The sequence below is a fragment of the Genypterus blacodes genome, unplaced genomic scaffold (assembly GCF_046128005.1).
Source record: "Genypterus blacodes isolate CSIRO-AG114 ecotype Tasmania unplaced genomic scaffold, CSIRO-AGI_Gbla_v1 ptg000279l_1, whole genome shotgun sequence".
NCBI lineage: Eukaryota > Metazoa > Chordata > Actinopteri > Ophidiiformes > Ophidiidae > Genypterus > Genypterus blacodes.
This window is the reverse complement of record NW_027467070.1, coordinates 151629-175054: the sequence shown is the minus strand read 5'-3', so window position 1 is coordinate 175054 and position 23426 is coordinate 151629. Positions and strand designations below refer to the sequence as shown.

Below are 23426 nucleotides of genomic sequence, written 5' to 3'. Positions count from 1 at the left end.
TGGCATGTGTCTACTATGGTACAATCTAATTACTATGTTATATTTAAACATTCTTCTAAAGTAACATGGTCCATTCAGCTTTTACTGCATGAGAAGAATCATCAGAGAATGAGGCTGATCAATCATTGGATCTAACTGAGGCCACAGGTAAGGACTCATACTTTCCCACTATCGTTCCTGCAGCAGTTCCACACAGAAAAGGCCATGAAAAGCATTTTGGTGATGCCATTTACAACACTGACATGAATCCTGATGGTGATGTCATTAACAACTAGGTTATAATTTGAATTATTCGTTTTTTGCTAATAAAATATCAAATCAAATGTAAATGACATGAGGAGCATCCTGTGCACATGAACAGTGTTTCTGCAGGTTTGGCGGCGGTAGGAGGTTTGTTGCTTGTTGCATTGCTGAACCAACACATGCTTATACACACACATACACACACACACACACACACACACTCACACAACATGCACCCTCTAACTACAGTAGTTACAGACATGTAGTTTAAGTGTGCTGCCCTTCTCCTTTCAGAGGATCAGAGGATTGATTTAAACATTTATCCTATCAGTTGTGGAATAATGATACAGAATGATCATTAACATGTTTCTATCTGCTCCTAACTTTAATCTACATAGCCCATACTATCACAGCTATGTTGGATGTTGTGCAAGAAGACGACATACAGTAACATGCAGTTATTACTGTGCACTTCTGTCTTTTTCCAGATGTTTAAGATCGTGTTTCTCTTCCTCCTTTTTTAAAAATAATCCATATCAGCACAACTGCCAATAAAACACTTCACACGAGAGGGGAACAATTCAGAAATGAAGGAATGAACAATGGAAATAAGGGGGGTCTCTTTCAGCCTTTGCTTTGGTTTCCTTCCTGATATTCTCAACCTGCTCTCTCTTTCTGGAAGTGGACGTCCTGTCTGTGGAAGAACATGGAAACCTGCAGCAAGAGACATAAAACAGACCAAAGTAAAAAGTAAGATAACAAACGACAAGACAAAAACGCCTTACTAATTGTATACACAAGATATGTTGAGCTCTTTGTTAAATGTCCTCTCTGGTAAATAAGTGATATGACCTACCAAAGGGTTGTAAAGGCAATAAAAGAATTCCTGAGAAGTTCATCTTCCTCTATTTTACAAACCATGTTTACAAGGAAGAAACCGATTCCTTTACGGAGTTAAATGGGTTCACAGAGAAGACTGGTGAGACCTCTAGTGGTTCATTTGGGAACTGCATGATGGGCCTTACCAATGTATGAATACGTAACTCAGTAAATGTGTCGTTGCTGTCAATCATCTCACCGCTTAATAGGAACTATAGCAATTATGTTTTTCTATCCACAATGCATTCACTTTCAGGAAGCTGACAAAGAAGAATGTACACAGAATTAAGGCCACTAAAGATAGAATGTAAGAGGGTTTTATACATGAATACATCCACAGAACAGGAAAAGAAAACCAAGCACAGAAATGGTTTAAACAAACAAAAGTACATTTTCAGAAGCTTTTTCAGTTAATGTTTTAAAGGACACAAACTTAGTAATCATGCCGTTCCATGGGTTCTAACAATTAAACATCGAGTTTAAAATAAAGTTATTATTAAACATATGCTGCAAAAAACACTGAATCAGTGAACATCCTTTAACATGAACAATAGTTTGCACCTCAGGACTGAACACGTGTACAAGCCAGTCATCTTGCTTGGCAACTGCACTTTCATTAAAATGAATCCCAAATAAATACTAAATCCCATATGACAGCAGGCTTACTGACATCATCTTATTAGCGTTACACTTTCAGAGGACTAGATGGAAGCAAAGGCTATCAATTTATTCTAAAAGTGATGGTTAGTTGACATTTTTTGTTAGTTCTACACAGCAAATCAAACTGTTCCCATCTGGCACAATCTTTTGTATTACTACATGGTCGAAGTGCATTTTGTCTTTGGATTTGCAAAATTGACTTTATTGAGGAGTTTGGAGTTTATGGGAAGTCGCTGAGAAAAGACTCGACTGCTCAAAGCCGCTCAGTTGGTAAATCATCGCACTGTGAGATCTGAATCATCAGAGGTGGCCTTCCTGTGTCAGGCTGGACGACATTTAAACACAATTTAAAAATAAAATGATTCCAAAAATGTTTTGATAGTCTTTCAGACATGTGTGGGATAAAGAATATATTATTTTCTCTCATGTTATTGAATTTGTTTTGTAATTACCAACCAGTCTTGTAAATTTTGCATAGAAGAATAAAAAAATGTTGACATCAAATTTTGGACACTCATCGATTCTATATGGATCCTGACAGACTTACACTATGTCATGTGTCATGTGTTGAAAGGAAGGGACTGGTGCTGCAATCTGACCTAAATTCCAAGAAGGCGAGAATAAAGAAGGCCACAGTCTGATAATATCTCCTAACTCAGTGAGAGACTTGAGTGATGAGCTTTGTAACAATCAGCCAGTGAGGTTTGTGGTTTGATGAATTCAGTCTCTAAGCAGTAGATAGTCTTTGATGGTCTCTGGTAAAGGAAGCTCTTTCACAGCAGTGGGGAGGAACTGGACCCCCAGACTCTGGCGGACGGCGCAGCGTGCCAGAGAGCGAAGTGTGGGAGCCTGAGACACCATGCTGGTCAGCCTGGCCAGCAGCTGAGGGTCTTTGCTCAGCTCCCTGGGAAGCGTGCCGTCAGCCCGTCGGATCTCAAACTGCCCCGCCGCCCGGCACAACAGCTCCAGGCACTCCTCCTCCTGTTCTGTGCCTAAACCCCGGGCCAGCAGGGCAACCAGTCGGGAGATAGGGGTCTGACCCTTCAGGTTGGTCACGTGGACCTGGGCTCCGTAGTCTAATAGCACTTTGACGCTCTCCAGGTTGCCTTTCATGGCTGCCCAGCTCAGAGGCGTGTCATTGTTGTAGTCACGGGCGTTGGGACAGGCTCCGCTCTCCAGCAGAGCCCTCACACACTCTGGGTTATCTTTGAAGGCGGCCCAGTGGAGTGGAGTGTCTTTGTTGCCATCCAGGGCATTTGGCAGAGCCCCATACTCCAACAACAACTCCACACAACTCTCATCCTTCTCTGCTGCATAGTGCAGAGCTGTGCGGTTATATCCATCTAAAGCGTTCACCTGACAGGGGACAGAAGGAGCTTTAGGGTTGAGAAGGTCCACCACAGAAAACACGTTACAGTCTGACATTATCAAAGAATACTGTGAAGTGTGATGAGAGAAATCATTCCAGGTTTGTTTACTGTTTAAGTTTGATTTGGCTCATTCTGGTGTTCCACTCTTAAATCTCACTAAGCTCAGAAACACACAACAACACAGTTTGCAACACCTGGTATGGTACTGAAATAGTTACATTTCTTCAGTGTGTGTGTGTGTGTCCTACCTCAGCTCCCTTTTCCAGCAGGAGCTCCACACAGTCAGCATCAGCCACCATACAGGCACAGTGCAGAGGCTTCAGTGTGCCGTGCATCCGGTTCACATCGGCTCCCTAAAGCCCGTGGATAAGATGGGAAAGATGTCAACACAACTCAAGACAATCATATCATTCGGCTGACGTCAGCTGGGAGGCGATCACACACACACACACACTCACCTTACGGATCAGATCTTCAACGTTGTCGTGTGGGAAGGAGCGGATGGCTGCGATGGTGCGGATGAGCCGCTCAGACAGGGAGTATTTACTCTGAATGCTTTGCATGATGTACCACATACTAGAGCTCATGGGAACAGAAGAACATGGCACCCAGGCAGGGGCGACACCACAGGACACACACACACACACACACACACACCTGGGTCAAGAAAAGCTGCAAAACAAAGGGAAGATTATTGATGACATCTTTGATTTGGGAATAATGTAAAGTGAGCAGTTTAGACTTAATATTATGGAGGATATGTAAGAGTTTGTGGTTGATTAGACATGTTCTTGTTTCAAACTTGGACATAACTTTCAAACCAGGTTGGGCCAATTGGAACAACAGAGTCTTTGACATGTATAATCAAGAATCTCTATTGTTTGTTTTCCTGCTCCATCATTTCCAGGTGACAGACACACTAACTATGCTCTCTATAAAGCGCTTGTTCCGCTGTCGATGGGAGAAATGAAGCTTATTCTTCTGTGGTTTCACTTCTGCTGTCTGTTTACAGATCAGCGCGGCTGCATGAAGCTGCACACTCACTGAAGACTCGTATCAGAAAAGCCGCTCCGCTCCTAAACAAACACCACAACAACAAAGCTCGACGTTAACCGGGTGAGCGCTTAGACACATAACCGGACAGAGGAGACGCCCGGTTCGGCAACATTCGGCTCCGGGCTCCGGGCAAAGCTACACGGCTACAAGGCTACATCCTCACAGCAGCTGGTAGGGTTAGCACTTAGCTAGCATGCTAAGGTTAGCCTGGAGATGCGAGGAACGCTCGACACTCAGAAACAATAAGAACTCATAATATGCATGTTAATCAGTGTCAACGCGTTAAATGTGCGCTTTACACCGGGCAGCGAGACGTTCGATGTGAGACGTACCGTGTGTAGTGTCCGGTTTGATGTGTGACAGATGACCGTGTTGTGACTGTTAGCTGCTGGTTTGACATAAACACAGCGACGTCACGGTCACGCAGCCACGCCCTTCGCCCGCTTATCAGCCCGTACACCCGTACGTTTCAAATGTGTACTTGTTCCTACGATAACATAACAAATGCATGTTAAATCTTTAATAACCAGTTATCCAAATGAAAGATGAATGTTTGTCGAGTGTTTAAAGTTTCCTAATATAGGCATAGATCGCAGCGGACATGCCGCAAATACCTTCCGCTTATATCCACGATCAGCTGGACATGTGTGCCGCGTTCAAGTCACATACCGGGAGGGGTTAACACTGTAACGTCAGCAATTAGAGATAAGTCATTTATCACCTTAAACGATAACAAACACATCTAACTAAATGTGCAGAATGGAGCTTAGACCAACGGTGAGGAGTGGACTAACATTGGAAATCTGGGAATTGCCTCAAAATCTGTAAGAATTCAAATTAAAATGATAAAGCAGAAATAAGTCGTGGTAAGCAGCTGCACAGGTTTGGAACCCACAACCTTTCTTGTAAGCAATGACGAATTTCACCTTGCTGTCCACAGGGGGGCGCTGCTGGGGAAAGAGCTGCTACTCTACACATCGTGTCGATTGTAATTTTCAAATTGGAATAACTCTAACGTCACTCGAACGGAGCATCAGTTTTTATTATGCATTTAAAAGTTCTTCCCTTCCGTTTTACACGTTTTTGTGAATTAACTTAGTATTCATTCACCCATCATAAGAGAATCTGTTCAGTAAGAATACTTTGGTACATTTCACACAATAAACTGGATTACAGGTGAATTATAAATGTTTACTGACAACACAAACAAGGCAAAGAAAATCTCTTGACATTTATATTTGGTATTATGGAAGGAAGTTGCTGCTTCAAGCGTTGTTAAAGTGAAGAGTTGATGCTTTCTCATGCAAGTTTCGGTTTGACAAATTGGAAATTGGACAGGCAAAAAAACTTAGTGGCAGCTGTACATCACATTTCCCATTGTGTGTATAAACAGAAAATGAAGGAACAAGGACACTGGGGAGCCAAATCAAAATAATTTATTTTTGGTGACATGTCATACAGTTCTAGGATTGTGTCTCAAACACTTGGTTGATCCATTACTATAGTTTCGTCAGCCACCCCAACCCAAATTAACAGAAAAAAAGAACCCAAACATGTGGAAAGGGGAGGGGGGGGAGAAAGCAATTCCTGAAGGTTTTTGCAAGCCTGTCAACATCAACCATATGCTTCTTAAATGATTTCACATTATTCATGAGTGAGATTCTTTAAAAAGAAGTTAGTGCATTTATTTTATTACACTAAATCACTAGCTGCTCATACTCATTAATGAAAAACAAAGGGCGCCAGTGATTGGTTACTCTTTTACTGCATTGCTAAACCCGAAGTCAATGCATGGAGTATTCGCTCAGCCGACAAATCTCAGAGATTATAGAAACGTCATGTGTGATTTTAGTTTGCCAATGCGATTTCACACAACTTTGGGGAAACCAGCCTACCAAGATTGGGAGAAAAGCGTTCAGCGCATAAGAATTAAAATAAATAAATTTAAAAAGCAATACATACAGTGAGTCAAACTGAGAATTCTAAGTCAAAAAGAAAAAAAAAATTCAAATTTAAAAAAAAAGAAAAAAGAGAAAGAAAACAGCAAACTCACCCTAAAAGCACAAAACAATCTGTTGGATACCTGCGGTCCAAAGCCTCCCCTTGAAATTTCAGTACTACAACAATTACATTCTCCCACACACGTTTTCTAGTGACGGGTTATAACGATATAGCATAGGCAACTACACCTCTACAGTTTCTTCAAAATCCAGTTTAACTGGGCAAAAACGTCCCAAGACTACATTATTTAGCAGACCGTGTCAATAAAATTCAAAACTTGACCCTATCATACTATGATCACAGGCAGCTGGCACAAAGCACGTGGAAATGACCCAATTTACTTACACGCCCATGATTCGGCCGCCAAATATATGTAGTTATCGTCCTTAGCTAACAGCACTCCGCCTACGTTTGACACTATGCCCTTAATAAGAACATTTCACAGATAAGCTTAACCTGGATATCCTGTGTTGATGTAGAAAAGCCAAATCTCACCTAAACCCATCAGGTGCACTCCATAGTCACAGCTGACAGCTAAACACTTCCTGTTCCTCGGGGGGGAAAAAAAACACAACCCAACTAACCAAAATAAAACAAAACATGTAAACAGAGAACCTGACTGATTATCAACATGACAAAGTTCGGAATCCATCAGAGAGCAAACAGACTCGAGTCACACTTTTCAGCTTAGAGAGAGAGAGAGAGAGAGAGACAGAGATCAAACTGAACACGACGAACAACTTTGGACCAGGCGAGCAGGCTCACTGCGGCTGACAGGCCAGTGGACACCCCAAACAAAAACCACCCATCTGACTGTGGCAAACAACTACTCTGAAATCTGAGCGACACATTAAACCAACTGTTAACCAGGATCGAAAATACCACCATAGAACACATTTCATTCGTATACATTAGAGGAGGACGCCGCCCGGTTTGAGGACGACGCTTCTGAGCCTCTGATGTAGAAAAACAAAAAAAATCAAAATCTTCCGTTTCATCTCAGGAGTGCAGCAGAAGCCTGCAGCACGTCAATCAAATGTCTTACCGACGCGTTCGCAGACAAGCGTCCGCTGTTCAGTCACTCTTGCAGACCTCTAAGCACACAAAGAACTAAACTGATGTCTCATTGCGTGTTAGTGATATCTTTGTATATGTACATGACATATATGCATGTTCTTTTCTTCTTAGTGCATATGTTCCTTGCAGACCACATCTATTCTTTAAAATGAAACAAAAAGGTAGAGGGCCACGTACATGTCCCAGCCTCCCACCTCCCACCGAGCAGAGCGTGAATGAAATGTCCTCCGGGAGAAAAAAGGGAAGGAAAAAAAAGAAATCGCACCCACTTAAAAATCTTTTTAAGCATTTTCTGGAGGCCAATACCCGATTTGTTTCATTTCCAAAATCGCCCTTCAGAGTTCACACTTCCTTCAGATGTCACTTTGCCCGTCAGTCCTGGACGTCCCGGTCTTTCAAAAGCTTTTCTTTGGACGAGTCCCAGGGGAGAAGGTGGCTACCGTAATGTTGTTGCTTTTATGTTATTCATTTTTATATATTTATATATATCCATGTATATAGTCATACAGCTTTTTTTCTCCATTCATAAAGTTTTTTTGTTTTTTTTTTTACTTTGGCGATACCGGTGGAATATTCTGCTCTTTGCCAGTGTGCCTGTAGCCTTGGGGGGAGTTGCGGCGGGCCGGGGGCGGGCGCCTCTGTTCGCGAAACTTGAGGCCCCCGTTGCCTCTGGGGCCGTTGCTGCGGTAGTAGCCTTGAGAGTCACGTTCGCGTGGCGGTCGGCTCTCCTTGCACTCCCACCCCCCTTCCTTGTCGTGGGTTCTCTCTTGCTTGTCGTGGGTTCTCTCTTGCTTGTCGTGGGTTCTCTCTTGCTTGTCTGCGGCGCCGGTGGAGCCCGACTCCTCCGCTTTATTCACACGTAGCTCGCGGAGCGGCTGGCCAGATGCGGTGCCGGCGGGAGCTGGGGCGGGGGCGGCGGGAGGAGGATCCTTGGGGGGCCGCTGGCACACCTCGGCATAGCTGAGCTTGCGGGGCTCCTGGATGGAGACAGGAAGTGTTTTAGCTCATTTACATGCATGATTCACAGTCCCACATTATTCTGATTCATGTGCCAAACCCTCAGATCTCATAATCTTAACCATCACGGGGGAATGAGTAGATGTTCTGGACTTTGGAGGGAAAGAGCAGAGAGCAAAGATAGAAGGGGAGGGAGATACACAGATAGAGACGAGAGAACCAAAGCCAGTCGATCCACTGCCCAATGCCCCTCTATGCGTAGGTCATCATCATCAGGTGTGTTCTGCACAACAACTTAAGAAAATTGAGCACAGGTAAGAAACAACAAAGCTTCAGACTCCCACCTGTGCTGTGGCGGCAGGGCTGGCAACAGTGGCTGTAGGTGCTGGCGAGCTGGGCGTGGCCGGTGCAGGGGCGGGGCAGGGCTGAGGCCTGGGACTAGGCACAGACTGTGTGGGGGAGGGTGTGTTGGCCGGAGGCGGGACAGGTGTGCGTGGGGTGACCTTAGGGGCTGGAGGCTCCGCCCTTTCAACCCTCTTCTCTGGACGAGTAATACTGTGAGAAAGATTTACAAACCTTCATGTTAGCACTGCGGTTTACCAACTTATTCATTCTTGGAGTTAGAGTGGTTGGAGTGAGTGTGTGTGTGTTGTAGTGAGGTCTTACCCGGGGGCGGAGGGACCCAGCGGGGGTGCAGCAGCCTTCGGTGCTGCTGGGGCCGGACTAGAGACGGCCGCAGCCTCCTCTGGGACCGGGGCCTGGACCTGGACTGGAGCCGGAGTCACAGTTGCTTCCTTATTGACGTGTTCGGTCTGCAAAAGCAAGAAAGCGTTCATGTTAAACTTCTCCTCCTGTCAGCTCTTCTCTCAGAGCTGTATACCCCAGGCATTTGCAAACTGTTACAGATCTAATAAAGAGTGACAAGGCTATTCTTACCTTGTCCCTGTACAAACCGCGAACCACATCGGACATTCGGTTTTCCAGCACGGGCTCTCCCTGTGTGCTGACCACACAGCCGGGCAGGGGGGGGAAGTTAGTGGCTGCCAAGTCAAACTTAGGAGGAGAAACCTTGAACTCTGCCAGCGGGACAGGCCTCTGAAAAATGAAATTAAGATGAAGCCGAGGTGGAGGAGGTATCCTGACATCACACACACACACACACACACACGGTAAAATACAACACACAAGTATCAGCTCAGTATGAACAGCAGGCGTACCGTAATACGTTCGTCCTCTCGCCTCCTCCGTGTTCCCCTGTAAGTGGTGCTCCGTCTGAAATGATGCAGGTGAAGACAGTTAGACGTTAGAAAGGCGTCATCACTGCTCTGGAGAGGCAGAAGCTTCATAATGAACAAAGACAACACGTAAAATAGACGGCAGATTTACCTTCCACGCCCGGCCATACTGCCGTCATCACCGGGGTCCAGAGAGGACGAGGAGGAGAGATGGGAGAAGGCCGAGCTCAGGTCAGTGGCTGTCTGGACCGGGGTGGCAGTGGCGGCGGCGGCAGCAGTAGCAGGTGGCTGCGGGCTGCGCAGCCCAGTCAGACTCTCCAAGGGGACGGGGGTGATGGAGGCAGAGGTCACCTCGCCGGTCCTCGCCTGGGGCTTCACATGGTTTCTGTTGGAGTGGACAAGAGGTCAGAATGAGCAACAGCACTCCACACACTGGCAACCTGTGTTTCCTGTAGAACTTTCTGCAGATAGAGGCGACCTTCTGAGAGCTCAGTGTGCCTGACCACGAGGCTGTCATCAACATAACCTCCATGAGCCAGCAGCTCTGCCAGAAGATCAGCATCTGTAGTTTATTAGCTATAATCTGATCAACCATATATTTGGCAAACTGCATTACAATTGGAGTTGAAGGATGGAAATGATTAAACTGGACTTTTTGGGGGGTTTTGGCTCATGAGTCACTCCACTGTTAGAGCCAAACGCAGCTAACTAAGTTCCATGGAAACACCGGTGGTACAGAACAGTAACAACATGTGCTTGCGTATAGAGGACACCATGCTGAGTCCTCAGGGTGACGGTGCAGACATGCAGGGGTTCCCTCAGTTACATCTGTGCTCAGGACATAAGAGTGGAGACTAAAGAGTCAGATTGGCGTCAACCTGCGACCCAAGAGAGCAACGCAGGCTCAGGAGAGACGTGGCAGCATGGACTGATCTGATCTTCATCCTGACCCTCAGATCTCATAATCTGAACGCTCACTGGGACATGGAGTTAGGCGCCTGACTTTGGTAGAGATGAAGAGCAGAGAGAGGGGACGAGAGATGAAGAGGAGGGAGGGGGAAGAGAGAGAGCCAGGTACTTCACTCCATGATCTTCCCTCTATGCGCATAATGATCTCATCATCGGGCGAGTTAAGAAGAGTCCAAGCTGCCACTTCACCGCCCAACACAACCTGTTATTCTTCTCCTCTGGAGTAATTCAGTTTGACACACCAGCTGACCCAGACTCGACTCTTAGGGTTTCTTTGTTAGAGCACATCTCTTGGGTAATTGTTTGGCGATTACCAAAGCAGTGGCAACATAAAGGTAAGGAACAGAAATCAAATGGATGGTAAGGGATGGAGGAAACGGTTACATGGCTGTCCCTGCTGCTGCTGCCAATCAGGAGGCCGGCCTACGTTTAGCAAATGACACGACAAAGCCAGGATGTCCATTAACCTGGCAACACACTCATCACAGTGATGAGAAGGATTATGGCTATAAAGATGGGAGTGGCCCTGATAGTGGTTTGGCTGCTGCAGCATGGTGAGGGATGGAGAGCGGTGAAGCTTATTGTACAGGAATAATGGTACCTGAAGGCATTTATTACATTCTTTCTTGAATAGAGAGGGACACTGTGGGGACAGTAAGAAGACAGGGAATAAAGAACTTCACTGCCCTGGCGGGGTTAAGTTATCTTACACAGATTATTACCACAGATGAGCTGATGTTCAGTGTTTACAATGATAGAAAACGTTTCGGGTTTTAATTCAACACAGAGGTCCGAGCACAGACAGGAAGTCGTGATGAACTCTTACCGGTTCCTGTTGAATGGGCGAGTCATGTTCAGAGAGCTGGAGCCTCCCTTGTAGTGACCAGTAGAGCTGAAGCCGTTCACAAAGCCGCTGTTGGGAAATGGAGCCTGCGTACGAAGAGAAGTCGTGTTTACTTCAATATACGTCCACAAGGCAATTATTATATTTAGGCTGAAAAGTATTGGATCAATAATATAGATTGACAGGTCAGAGATCAGCGATGTTAAAACTATGCCAGTCTCTTTGAATCACAAGTGGAAGCAAATCTTTAACAGAGGTGCAGGGAGCGCAGGGAGCGCTGGTATGCAAGTCTGCCGTGACTCACCAGAGGAGTTTCAAAATACGGTGTGGGAGACGGCGTCCAGGTGGGAGGTACGATGCCGTAGACCGGGTACTGCTGCTGGGGGTAGACGTGCTGCATGTAGAGGGGGGAGTTGTACTGCGACTGGCTCTGGGACTGTTGGGCGTACTGGAGGCTGCTGTCCATGCTACGGTAGCCATTCTTGGCAAAGAACGTGTTGATGGCCTTTATCCTGGCCTGTCAGAGGGAGAAGAGAGAACAGAGTGTGAGGCCACTTTAAAAAGAGATCAACCAATAGAAGAGGTCTCCATAATGAGACAGGAGCAGCATTGGGACTCACCATGATGGGCTTTCCCTGAAATGTCTTGACTTCCTCTCTCAGGTAGTTGTATGCCTGAGACAGAAACAAGTCAGTCAATCAATTCAGCTCAATATGTCAGGTGGAATAAACAAGGTGACGTGGATTCAGCTTCCTTTACCTGCTGAGCATCTGTGTCTGATTGGAATGTGATGTACCAGTTGTTGTTATGCGCAAACTCAACACTTATCACCTTTGGACAGTTGTCGTTTTTGAAGAGCGATTCCACTTCCTGTTAGAGCGACAGAGGAGAAGGTTTTACACTCCAAACATTCACACCCAAAGAGCTTTCTGTATGTATTATAGTGGATGCATAGGTTTGCTTTACCTCCACAGGTGTGGTCTCTGGGACCTCCCTCAGGATGATTATGCATCGTTTGTGATTAGGACGAACCTTCTCTCCTTTCTCATCCACTTGTACCATTGGAGAGGCTGATGGAGAGGAAACAGGGTCTTTACATACAGCTCGTAGGTTTACACAGATGACTTTGTGACAGTCGGTCTGAATCTCTCCACCTACATCTCAACACATCCAGGATGAGCTCCATGTCGGTAGTGAGGACCTTGATGCCTTCCATGCTGGCTATGGTCCAAATGGGGACAAACTGGTCACTGTCCATCTGGGACATCAGGTACAAATCCTTTGACAGATTCTCCCTGAAATGAAAGCACGGCAGGACAGTTAGGCGTCTGCTAACCTGTAAAGAACGTGGGCAACTCTAAAGAACCTGCAGCACAGTGGCTGCAGATACACACCTGGAGAAATAGAACTCCAGCTCCTTCTTCAGAGACTCACGGAGGTTCTCAGAGGAGATCGGTTGTTCTTCAGTTTTGGGCTCCGCTGAGAAACAAAGGTCAAAGAAAAGACTTACACTGTAAATAAAAAGGCTAGACTAACATTTTGATCAGACCAAGAAATGAATTGAAAACATCCCCTGTTAAAGCTACAGTTGGTTGCATCCATCAGTGTGTGATGTGACTGACCTGAGGTCCCTGTGGTGGACTCAGCAGGGGCAAAGCCCAGCTCTGGAGGGTCCATTCCATTTACTGCTATCTCAGCTGTTGCTGGGGAGCTGCTGTCCTCCAGGGCCGTGAATCCCACAGAGTACTGCTTGCACCCGATGGATGAAGGCTCAGAGTAGCCTGAGAACAAAATAAAAGTTTCAATATGACAATGAAGTAAATAGTCATCATTCTTAGTGCAGCTCCTGCATTCTGGAGTTTCTGTGTTTGGTTTAGTGTCACATGTTTGCACTAATAATACTCAGATGTATGCAGAGGTTACATTCATGTGATGGCTGAGGGACGACACAGTCTCAACATACTGATGTATTGATATCTAATTGGTCAGATGAGGTTTCTCACCCTCAGTGATGTCTGCTGGGGGCCAGTGAGGGCTGCTGGTGACCGCCTCACTGGGGGCCGCAGGCATCTCCTGCCACACCTTGGCATTTGGGTTCAGACCAGCTCCCTTAGAGGTGACCTTCAGAGCAGAACAAACAAAAACAGTTCAAGTGAGTTTAAACATTAAAACAGTTGTTAGGTCATCTACAACTCTGAAGGATTTAAATGCAAACTGAAGCGCTGAAACGCCACCGATGCAGCTGCAACGTGATTTACCATCAAATAAAACATTGATTAGTTCAATAAAAGCACTCCTCTACATCATCTATCCCCCATCACATCACGAGTTATGGATTAAATTAAATATGCACCCTAAGTCCCACAATGCATCCTCCATATAAACCTATCAGCTGTAAAGTGTGGGAGTAAACGGCCTTTATCTGGAAATCTGTGACCTTCAAGGCAGAACTCAAAGGAGGGCAACGTAATGTGATCTAATTAAACACCGCCGGACTGGAAAATATCAAACACTCCAACGAGCTGCGTCTACAAGCAGGGAAACACATTAGAAAAATCACTCCAACACGATGGAACCATCCGGATCATACAAGTCTACTAATAAACTATCAAGCACTAAAGTTTAATACTAATCTACATCAAATGTTGCCTTTCCTCTAGCGGGTTTCAGACAACTTATCAGCACTCACAGCTGATTTCACTAATGACTTCCACCTTGGATAGAGGGAGCAATCAGTGGAGTCACCTGGTGTGATCCGTGGCTGACAGGAGCAACTGTAGACTGCTGGGCCTCCATTCCATATAATTGGAAACCAAAGAATTTAACTGCGGCCCGTTAACACACAGTCCCGTGATTCCCAACTGACAAAAGGGGTTATTTGTCTGTTAACCTCAATGTGGAGAAGGACTTTAAAACTTTCAGTGCCCACACGCTTAAATAAAGCCATTGATGAAACCAGAAGCCTACAGCTTGGGTGAGGGCTGCTGCAGCTCTAACAGAGTCTTATGTTCTCTGTGCATACTGAGGGCATACAAGTCTGCCTGGGACTACAAAACAAACGTTTTACCACGATATATACATCCGCACCCCCCTAAATCCAAAATATAATCAAGTATTCATTTCAGTCTATGCGAGTCTACAACCAGTGTAGTGACAAACTCAACATGTGACATTTACCAACATAGCACATTAATCAAGGGCAGGATCGACTCCAGTATCAGATGGGCATGAGAGGCAGCAGAAGCCCTGAGCCTGCAGAGCGCCGAGGACAGGAATAGCTCCCTTACATATAAAGGCATGCAGATATTAATGTAACACACTCTGGATGCTGCTTTTCTCCCCAAAAAGAGCAGATGAGAGCTTTTCTAAGGTTTCTCGCTTTGACTTTGCCACCTGCCAGCAGATCCGCCCCCTCTAACCGAGGCTCTCTGACCTGACAGGAGCAGCTGTCAGGGCCGAGACGGCTCTTTATTCACTGGACGGGGAGAAAAGAACTCAGCGAGCAGGGCCGGGGGTCATTTAGAGGAGCGGGAACGTGTCTAAAGTGCGAAACTTCACACATGGTCACAATGAGTGTGTGTGTGTGTGTGTGTGCTACAGGCCGTAGAGAGCAGAGTAACGTCAGCTGACTGCGCAGCGCAGCAGGCCAGGTACTAGCAACGCATGTCCCAGCTAGCGGAGTTAGCTAGCAGGGCGATTAGCAGGCAGAAATCGTCTGAATGAACGATAGTTTCTCCTTCAAACCACCGAGACTTTCACACACTTCACCCACAACATCTCACCCAGAGCCCCGTTAACGCTGACTGCGGTGCCTCGACCTCACAGTTGTGTCACAACTTAACTAACAAGCTAATGATTACTCAGCAAACTACTTAACGAGCTGGCTCGCTTCAGCGGATGGCTAAGCTAGCGTTAGCCATTTGACTTCTGCGTCGGGACATCTCGCTTAAGATTTAAACATTTGAGAAAAAGACCCGAATCAAGCGCAAAACAAGTAACGAGTCAGATAAGAGTTATAGGGTTAAAGTGGGAGCCGCGTCGAGACTGGTAGCTTCTACTGCTGAAGTCATGTAACCTTGCACAAATACTCCATCAAATGATTACGAAATGTCACAATGTCGACATCCTGCTGAAATGTTTGTTATTTTTCAATAAGCGTGTCTATGTATCTATGTGTATATCTGTCTATCTGTCTACATAAGAGAGAACGTTTGTGCCGCTAACAGGTCTCCAGTGAGCCGCTGTGCTTTAGCTTAGCCGCTAGCTCCAAGGCCGCACTCACCATGCCGCCTGACCCTCCTTTGGTGCCCAGCGGAGCTTCGTCCTTCCCACCGGTCTTCGGTCCCGGGTCAGCCTCCTCCTGCAGCAGCGGCGGCTCTCCGCCCTGGTCTGAACTCATCAGCCGCTCCTGACTCACTTCCACCCCGTCGCGTTCTCCCGGCCCCCGCCTGCCACCGCCTCCTCTTCCCGAGACGCCGCCTGTTGTTCCGCGGTGTATCCGACTCTCTGTTGCTCCGCCGGGCTGGTAGCGACACTCGAAAACTAGCTTACTCGCTAGCTAGCTAGCTAACCGGCTAGCACGTATGCTACAGGCTGCGGCTAGCGACCTAGCGTGCTACGAGCCACCGAGCTGCTTAACGTCAGTTAGCTGAATGAATCAAACTCGCGCGCTCAGATCGTAGTTGTAGACACGACACCAGACCATGGCTCTCCCTGGATCTCCGTCCCGGCAGCCGTTCCGTCAAATATAGCAGTGCACACCGGCTTCGTGCGGAGCATTCCTCACCGGGCGACCGTTGCGGACACTGGGGACACGCACCTTTCCTCGGCACAGGCACACAGTCCGCCGACGTCCCGGCGGCCACCGCGAGTTCTTGATGACCTCTGCCACAAAGCGTTTCCATTTCCTCTTCCGGTTTCGCGCTGTAGTTCTGTGCCAGCTAATGTTTTTTTTCAGTTTGTTTGGTATGATGAAGGCTTTATCACCTTTAGTTTATGTCTCAACTCTTTGTATTATAGCTGCGAGATAACGATTAAGCAAAGTGAAACCTTGTGCTTGTTGGTTGTTGCGTACAATCTATCTCAGCTTATTAATTGCAGCAATAAAGTTTCCTTAGTTACTTATGACCTCATGTCTAAATAGGAGTTGTGTAATAACGCCTGTTAAAATGAGAGTGTGAATAAATGTGTACTACCCATGTGGGTTATCAGAATCAGAATCAGCATCAGAATCATTTAAAACATATTTGTACCATATATCATACATTTAAAACAATAAAAAGGAAAAACGTGAACTTGAACAAGTATATTTCATTTTTGAATTTCAATGTAAATAGGGTCTGTAACTCACGCACATGAGCACGTTGTTAACTTCTCTGTGTGACCTGCAGTAACAGCATGTAACAGTTACAGCTCAGTATTTGTAACTATACATGTGACCTTTCTCCTTTGCTCAAACATTTCCAGTACTTCATTTTACACACCTCTATACTTACTACAAAGAACACACATGGTATCATTTTTAATGCGATAAAGATGAGAATGATGAGGATATCAGCAGTTTTAATTACTGATCTAGTTTGTCCATTTTGTTTTTGAACAATAGACAAAGAAACATGATTAATGAATTGATGGACAAGTCAAGACAAACTCCTCAGCTGCCTTGCAGACTGTGTGGTCGTCCCCTCACTGTTTGCACAAAACTTTGTACAGGCCTGGCAGCAGTGGCAGGCGTTCTTATCTGGCTGTTATTCACACACTCCTCTGTCCTTTGCATTGTGAGCCACAGCTGCAAGGTCAGCTGTCTTTCATTCCACAGGTTTTGTGTGGCATCATGGTCTCCAGAATATTGTATCAAACTGAGAGCAATTTCTCCTTTTAATTTGTTTCATTTCTGAGATAAACTTGACACAGTGCTCCAGTACAAACAAATAATCATTCATGAGACATTTGCTGAAGTTGTCAGATCTTTAATATCTGTGATAAATGCACAAGAAACTTGTTACATTGATGAACTGAATGTACTGAGTGATATCAGTGCTAGAAAACACTGCATCTGATGAGAGAGGAAGGCAGCTGCTTTTATCAGGGCGTGTGAATGGGTAGTTGGATATGAACAAATACGTAAATAATGGAACAGTAAATTGCTCATACACTGTATATCCACTTGCTCATTGAGATCAGACTGAATCTACTTCTGCACAGACTTTGGGGACTTGATCACATGCTCCATGTCAGCATGTTCAGATGTGTCCAGTTTGATGTCGTACTTGGCCAGGATCTTCATGATGGGCCTGATCTTCATCCACCACTGGTTCATGGGAACACGGTGCCTGCAGAATGGATTGCATGAATCAGTCACAGTCTCATTCAGTCTATTCCCTTTGCTTCAGGCATGGAAAATCTAAAATTGTTGGCGATATTGTCTATTATATATGCAAAAGGTGTATGGCTTACTCAAAATCAGTTTCTGCTTTCAGATCAGTAACAGGCTGGAAGGTCAGTGACCTCTTCCTCATGCCCAACACGCAGGCAGAGTCAGCTGTGTTCGCAAAGATGCGACCTAATTTGTGCAAAAGGGAAAAAGCACATATAAAATTGCATTATGAAGAAAGTATTTTAAACAACCCAAATGTGCAGTAGAATCATTTGGTTAAAGGAAGTAGTTTCTAAATCACAGACATCTTCCTGCTCCACATACCGTGCCTGTAGCAGTCCTTGAGTTTGTCTGTCAGCCACAGAACAGACTTAGCACCCATCTTTGTGCCAAAGTTCCTGTCAAATGGTGTCGGAGTGCCACCCTGTATTTGATAGAGGACAGACAGGTGTGTGAGTGATGTCCTTTTTTGCAACATAGAGACAGAAGAACAAAGAATCATAGCTCATTGTAACTCTTTGCCAGATGAACAGACCTGCTGAGTGTGTCCCAGGACATTCTTACGGCAGTCGAAGATGCCTTTACCCTCCTCAGAATACAGGTTGAAGATGAAGTCAGTGGTATAGTTGGCGTTGCTGTTCTCATTTCTGTCCAAAGATGAGATAAGTGGGGTGTAATAAGCAGGTGATAGTCATGTTGCATTCCTTGCATTCAGGGAATCATCTAAACAACCCTCACCTGAGAATCAAACCTCTCTTCACTGTGGTCTTCATCTTGTGCACAAGATGTTCAACATTCATCTGTAAATCAAGTTATTCATCGTTAAATCACAATACTTGACTCATCAAACTGAGGACACAGAAACAGATCATGTTCTTTCCTGAACATCAGCTCACCTCCAGGTCTTTAATGCTGAAGTTCTCCTCATGGATGTAAGCTGCATCAGCCCCAGCGGCCAGGCCGGCCATGGTGGCCAAGTAGCCACAGTATCCGCCCATAGTCTCAACAATGAAGACACGGCGCTTGGTCCCTGCTGCGGACTGCTTGATTCTGTCACAGGTCTGCAGAAGAAATGAGAACATAAGGGAGTTAAGCTGCCTGGTTTTGTGTGTTTGGTGTATGTGTGTATCTGCTGTCATAGGGCACTGACAGAGGTAATGGTGTTGAGGGCTGTGTCAGCGCCAATGCTGAAGTCAGAGCCAGGCACGTTGTTGGACACAGTGGCAGGGATGACAACCATGGGAATGCACAGCTCCTCAAATCTCGCTCTGGCCTGAACCAGCTCCAGGCCTCCCATATAGGCCTACAGGGGAAGAGAGAAAGGGCAGAAAGTCAGGATTCATTTGTTTCTGTTTTTCCTAAAAGAGGATGAAGTGTGGAATTGTTTTGACAATCTTGGTACTGTGTGCCTGAAGAGAGGTGTGTTCCACATCTTACCTCAAAACCACCAATGATCACCAAAGCGTGGATGCTGAACTTGGCAATGTTCTTGCTGATTTGATCCAACATTTTAGTTGGCAGAGATCTTTGAGAAACATACAAAAAGACAAATACCACATTAGAAATCTTCATAGAGCTGTGACTGACGATAAGAAATGTAAGTACTGTTTTTACCTCTTGGTGCCCAACATTGAGCCTCCCTTTCCAGTCCAGCCACTCACTCCAGTCCAGGTGATGGGCTCAATCTGGAAAGAAAGAAGATGAGTCATGGATGAGAATAACACAAATACTAGAAGCAATATGATCCAGAAGCAGTAGTACTTTTATTCTCTTGGCTCTTACACAAGTCAAAAGGTTAAAATGCACCCACCTGTCCTTCAGCCAGACCATCAAAGCCGTCATGGACAGCCAACATGTTGTGGCCCTGGATGATGCCCATCCTGACTGCTGAACGGACTGCAGCGTTCATACCGGCACAGGGGGCGCCAACATTCACGATGGCCACGTTAATGTTGCTCTGGCAGTAGAAGAGAGGAGATGAAGGGTTAAACTGTGTTCTTCAACCATTGATTTGAAAGGAAGACTGAAAGGAAGAAGAGTTTTTGGTCCTTACCTTAACATCTGGGGGGTTGATGTGAGCCAGCAGCTTGTATGTGTGCCAGTTGTTCTCAAAGCTCCTGCCAATCAAAAATACAATTGGAGCTTTTACAACTGATTTACATGATATGATTTCATAACAGACACTGCTCAATGTTAGTAAAATGCTGTGCTTCACAAACAACCATTAGAGGAAAACCTTCTTACTTTCCTCTCAGCTTCAGAGCGTCCTCAAATCTGCCCTCAGCCATGGCAGCAGTCACATCCTTGGTCTGCAAAGGGAAGAGAGTGATAAAGTGTGTGAGGGCAATGCCAGTATACATCTCACAAACCCTTAAAAAGTCATCAGAAACTTTGTTTGTAGCATGAAAAGACTGAGACGTACCACTTGTACACACTCCATGAGCGGCAGTCTGACCGCCTGGTTTCCGGACAGGCTGACCACGCAAGCAGGGGTGCTTGGTGTGGCCTCCAACAGAGCCATCACTGCTTCTACACCCATTCTGCTGCCCTGAATGACACAGGAGGACACACACACATCATACACAGTTGGAGTACCAGGTGTGTGTGTGTGTGTGTTTGTGTGAGCAGAGACAGAGATAGAGTTGTATCGTCGGTCAAATTGTGTGATTTAATGCTCTGCTTACCAGGATTCTATCAAAGGCGGATGGCGTGCCTCCTCTCTGCACGTGACCAAGCACAGTGGTGCGAGTATCAAAGCCCAGCCTGTCACTCACCAGCTGGAGACAAAGAGAATTCATCTGTTAGTGCTTCTGCCTGGTCTGGGCTGTTTGAACAGTATAGTTGTGTTTTACACCTCTGACATCAGGAGGAAGGACTTGCCTTCTTAATCATGTCAGATGTGATTGGTTTTCCATCCCTGTCCATGGCACCCTCAGCCACAATGATCACATTCAGACGGGAACCTCTGCTCCTTTGCTGAAATAAGGCAGGAAGAAATATTATTTATAGACATTACACCAGTAAATTCATGAATCAATGAATGCCTGCATTATCCATCCAACATTCCATACGTCAGTCAGCCTCCTGCAGAGGTGATCCTCCCACTGATCCTCTGGTGGCATCTCTGGAATGAACACCCAGTCAGCACCGCAGGCCAGGGCTGTAACCAGAGCCAGGTACCTGCAACCACACACACACACACACACATGTTCAGTGAAGTGCAGGGTCAGGCATCAAGTACATGCTATATGTTTGTGCATGAAGGTGGAGCCTCATAATAACGTATCTGACACATACGTCATTATTTAGAATTACAAGCATTGTTCTTCTTTAATTTGATGTATTGGCTTTTGACAAATGGTTGTTGTAGTGGGACAAATCACACGGAATCATTATGTAAACACACAAGTACTGACCCACAGTGTCTGCCCATCACCTCCAGAATGAAAGTCCTCTGGTGGCTGTGGACATATCAAGAGAGAGGAACAGTGATGAACATGTGTAAGGAAGCTTCTGTATCTGCATGATGTTCAGTATCATCCTGGCTTTCTTCTGTTCTTTGCTGTCCTTTGTGTGTGTGCAGTATGTGACTGCACAGTGGTGACTGACCTCTGTGCCGTTGTGGTGATAGAGTCCACCACCTCCATGATGCGGTGCAGCGCAGAGTCGGTGCCGATGGTCATGTCAGTGCCACAGAAGTCGTTGTCGATGGAGCCGACCATGCCAACGATGTTCAGGTGGGAGGATTTCTTAGCGTCAGCATCAGTAATCTTACCTGGAGGAAAACAATATGGACACATTTACTGCCTTGTAAGACAAGATGCATATTTGGTAGAATAGAATATAACAGATTTCACAGATTTCTCATTGCGTCATACCAGCTTTGACCAAGTCGAGCAGCAGTCCGCTCCACTCAGTCCTGAACTCGTTAGCTCCAGTCAGACTGCCATCGCCTCCGATCACACACAGGTTGGTGATGCCCAGTTTCACCAGGTTGGCGGCTGCCTGCATTCTTCCCTCCCTGTTTCTGAAGTCCTTGCAGCGGGCACTGCCGATGACGGTGCCGCCCTGCAAGTGATTAAAGAAGCTGCTTTAAAACCACTTACAGATGGACAAGCATATTAAAGTGCAATTCCCTCATGATCTAAGTAAATCTTGTTGACACTCAAAGTGAAATCCTAGAAATGTAACATGGCCCTTTGCCATTCCTTTGATCAGCCTCACACACATCTTCATCCTTGACTTGTCTTAGCTTCTCCACTGCGCAATCTTTTAATTTAGACAACGCTGATGATGGACGGAAATGTGAAACCCCTTTATTCCCCCTTAGCTCTGTCTGTCTGCAGTGATAGAGTGGAGTCAGCAGTTGGAAGTCATTTTTAGAGTATTGCTTTACATTTGGGAATAGAATCCCTGGTTTTTGTGCCTTAACAGCACTTTAAGGCTTTACGTTTTAGGGTAGAATGGAAGGTATGAGGGTAAAGAAGGAACCTTAGAGTACCAAAGCCTGTCCACTTAAATTGAGAACAACATAAATCATGAGAATAAGCTACATGAGGGTCGAACATGTGACTCAAAATCATACAACCATCAGCAAGTAAGTCACCTTGTGAGTTGTATTGTGTGTGTCTCTGTGTGTGTGTGTGTGTGTGTGTATTTGGTCTACACTCACCAGTTGCAGCATCATGGACACACTCTCCCATGTGGCGAGGCGAATGTTATCTCCACCATCCACCAGTCCCTGGTAGCCCTGCAGCACACAGTAACACACACTTCAGCTGAAGGTACAGATATATCTACTAACACTATTATTATGGCTAATACTTAAAAAAGGGCCTTAAAGCACCTGAAGGCTCAGATATTTAGCTCTGTGCAGTTTTAAAAGCAAACAGCCTCATGTGTGCTAATGTGTTCATGTAGAAGTCCTGTACCTCATGAACAAAGTAGACCTTGGCTCCAGTGTAGAGACCAACTCTCACTGTGGCTCTCACAGCAGCGTTCATACCTGAGACACACAAACAGAGGATTGAAACACATGATCTGTCTTGTAGGGCGCTCTACAACACAATACGAGCGCCTGAGCTTCACCAACACTCTACGCATCAGTTTGAGGCTTCACAGGTCCATGTAACCCTAAGTGATTTGAGACGCACATTGGCAGCCGATTGGACAGAAATAGCCGTAGGGAAAGGACAGGAGTGGATGTTGTGACACGTCTGTGCTCTGTCTTGTCCCTGGATGTTCACGACACTAAAGGCCAGAGTTGTGTTGTTGTGAGTTGGCATGTAGCAGCTCTTGTTTCAGCAGACGACAGCTGTGTGGATGGGGGTGTTTCTCCCTTCCATTCCAGAAAAAGGTCACTGCCACTAAAATTAGCCCCAATGATGCAAAAATGGTACAACACAGGAAGAGGACAAGGGACGAAAAGGCACACGTGCAAACAGAAACCTACACTTTAGGAATCATCACACAGACCGGAGAGCGAATGGAGACGAGGCTGAGACGCCATCGAGTGGAGCTTCAAAGTGTGGAAGTGAATATTAGAGTAGAGGATGAACTACGGTCTGTTAGCGGGGCGTCGTTAAATGTAAGCAGAGTTTATGGGCTTTATTAACTCTGGAGACAAATTGCACCATAAACCTGTCTGTTATCCAGGACACCATTTACACTCGGGTGTATTAAAAGGTCAGACGTTGGTTGTCTTGTGACTCTAAGAAGGAATCTTACTTGTCTTATGACCTCAGAAGATTCTCAACCTT

The 23426-nt window shown here is 45.7% G+C and overlaps 3 protein-coding genes across 6 annotated transcripts; all 3 read right to left on the bottom strand.

The window, feature by feature from the left end:
- Positions 1-1432: 1432 nt before the first annotated feature.
- asb8 (ankyrin repeat and SOCS box containing 8) lies at positions 1433-4650 on the bottom strand. The gene is made up of 4 exons (XM_076172039.1): positions 4541-4650; positions 3611-3824; positions 3401-3505; positions 1433-3138 (listed from the first exon to the last, which is right to left on the bottom strand). Exons 2-4 carry the CDS (start codon positions 3737-3739, stop codon positions 2503-2505), a joined length of 870 nt encoding a protein of 289 aa, XP_076028154.1. The 5' UTR covers positions 3740-3824; positions 4541-4650; the 3' UTR covers positions 1433-2502.
- A 978-nt stretch (positions 4651-5628) lies between these two features.
- Positions 5629-16147, bottom strand: larp4aa (La ribonucleoprotein 4Aa). Its single transcript, XM_076172035.1, has 16 exons — positions 15574-16147; positions 13295-13412; positions 12914-13072; positions 12686-12770; positions 12450-12586; positions 12258-12361; positions 12051-12161; positions 11912-11965; positions 11596-11808; positions 11274-11377; positions 9630-9863; positions 9461-9515; positions 9180-9338; positions 8910-9055; positions 8588-8798; positions 5629-8263 (listed from the first exon to the last, which is right to left on the bottom strand). Exons 1-16 carry the CDS (start codon positions 15688-15690, stop codon positions 7835-7837), a joined length of 2436 nt encoding a protein of 811 aa, XP_076028150.1. The 5' UTR covers positions 15691-16147; the 3' UTR covers positions 5629-7834.
- Positions 16148-17320: 1173 nt separating this feature from the next.
- On the bottom strand, positions 17321-22672 carry LOC143017295 (ATP-dependent 6-phosphofructokinase, muscle type-like). Of its 4 annotated transcripts, none has more exons than XM_076172047.1 (21): positions 22599-22672; positions 22340-22417; positions 21546-21735; positions 21277-21442; positions 21084-21128; positions 20739-20847; positions 20548-20643; positions 20352-20444; positions 20090-20215; positions 19912-19976; positions 19721-19784; positions 19478-19624; positions 19282-19352; positions 19105-19192; positions 18818-18970; positions 18564-18728; positions 18406-18467; positions 18203-18314; positions 17992-18091; positions 17748-17853; positions 17321-17623 (listed from the first exon to the last, which is right to left on the bottom strand). In XM_076172047.1, the coding sequence occupies exons 1-21, from the start codon at positions 22668-22670 to the stop codon at positions 17482-17484; spliced, it is 2250 nt and encodes a 749-aa protein (XP_076028162.1). In that variant the 5' UTR covers positions 22671-22672; the 3' UTR covers positions 17321-17481. The 4 variants fall into 4 exon arrangements, with proteins under 4 accessions (XP_076028162.1, XP_076028163.1, XP_076028165.1 ...); XM_076172048.1 differs by having other exon boundaries at positions 19727-19784; XM_076172050.1 differs by lacking the exon at positions 20090-20215.
- Between the last annotated feature and the right edge of the window lie 754 nt (positions 22673-23426).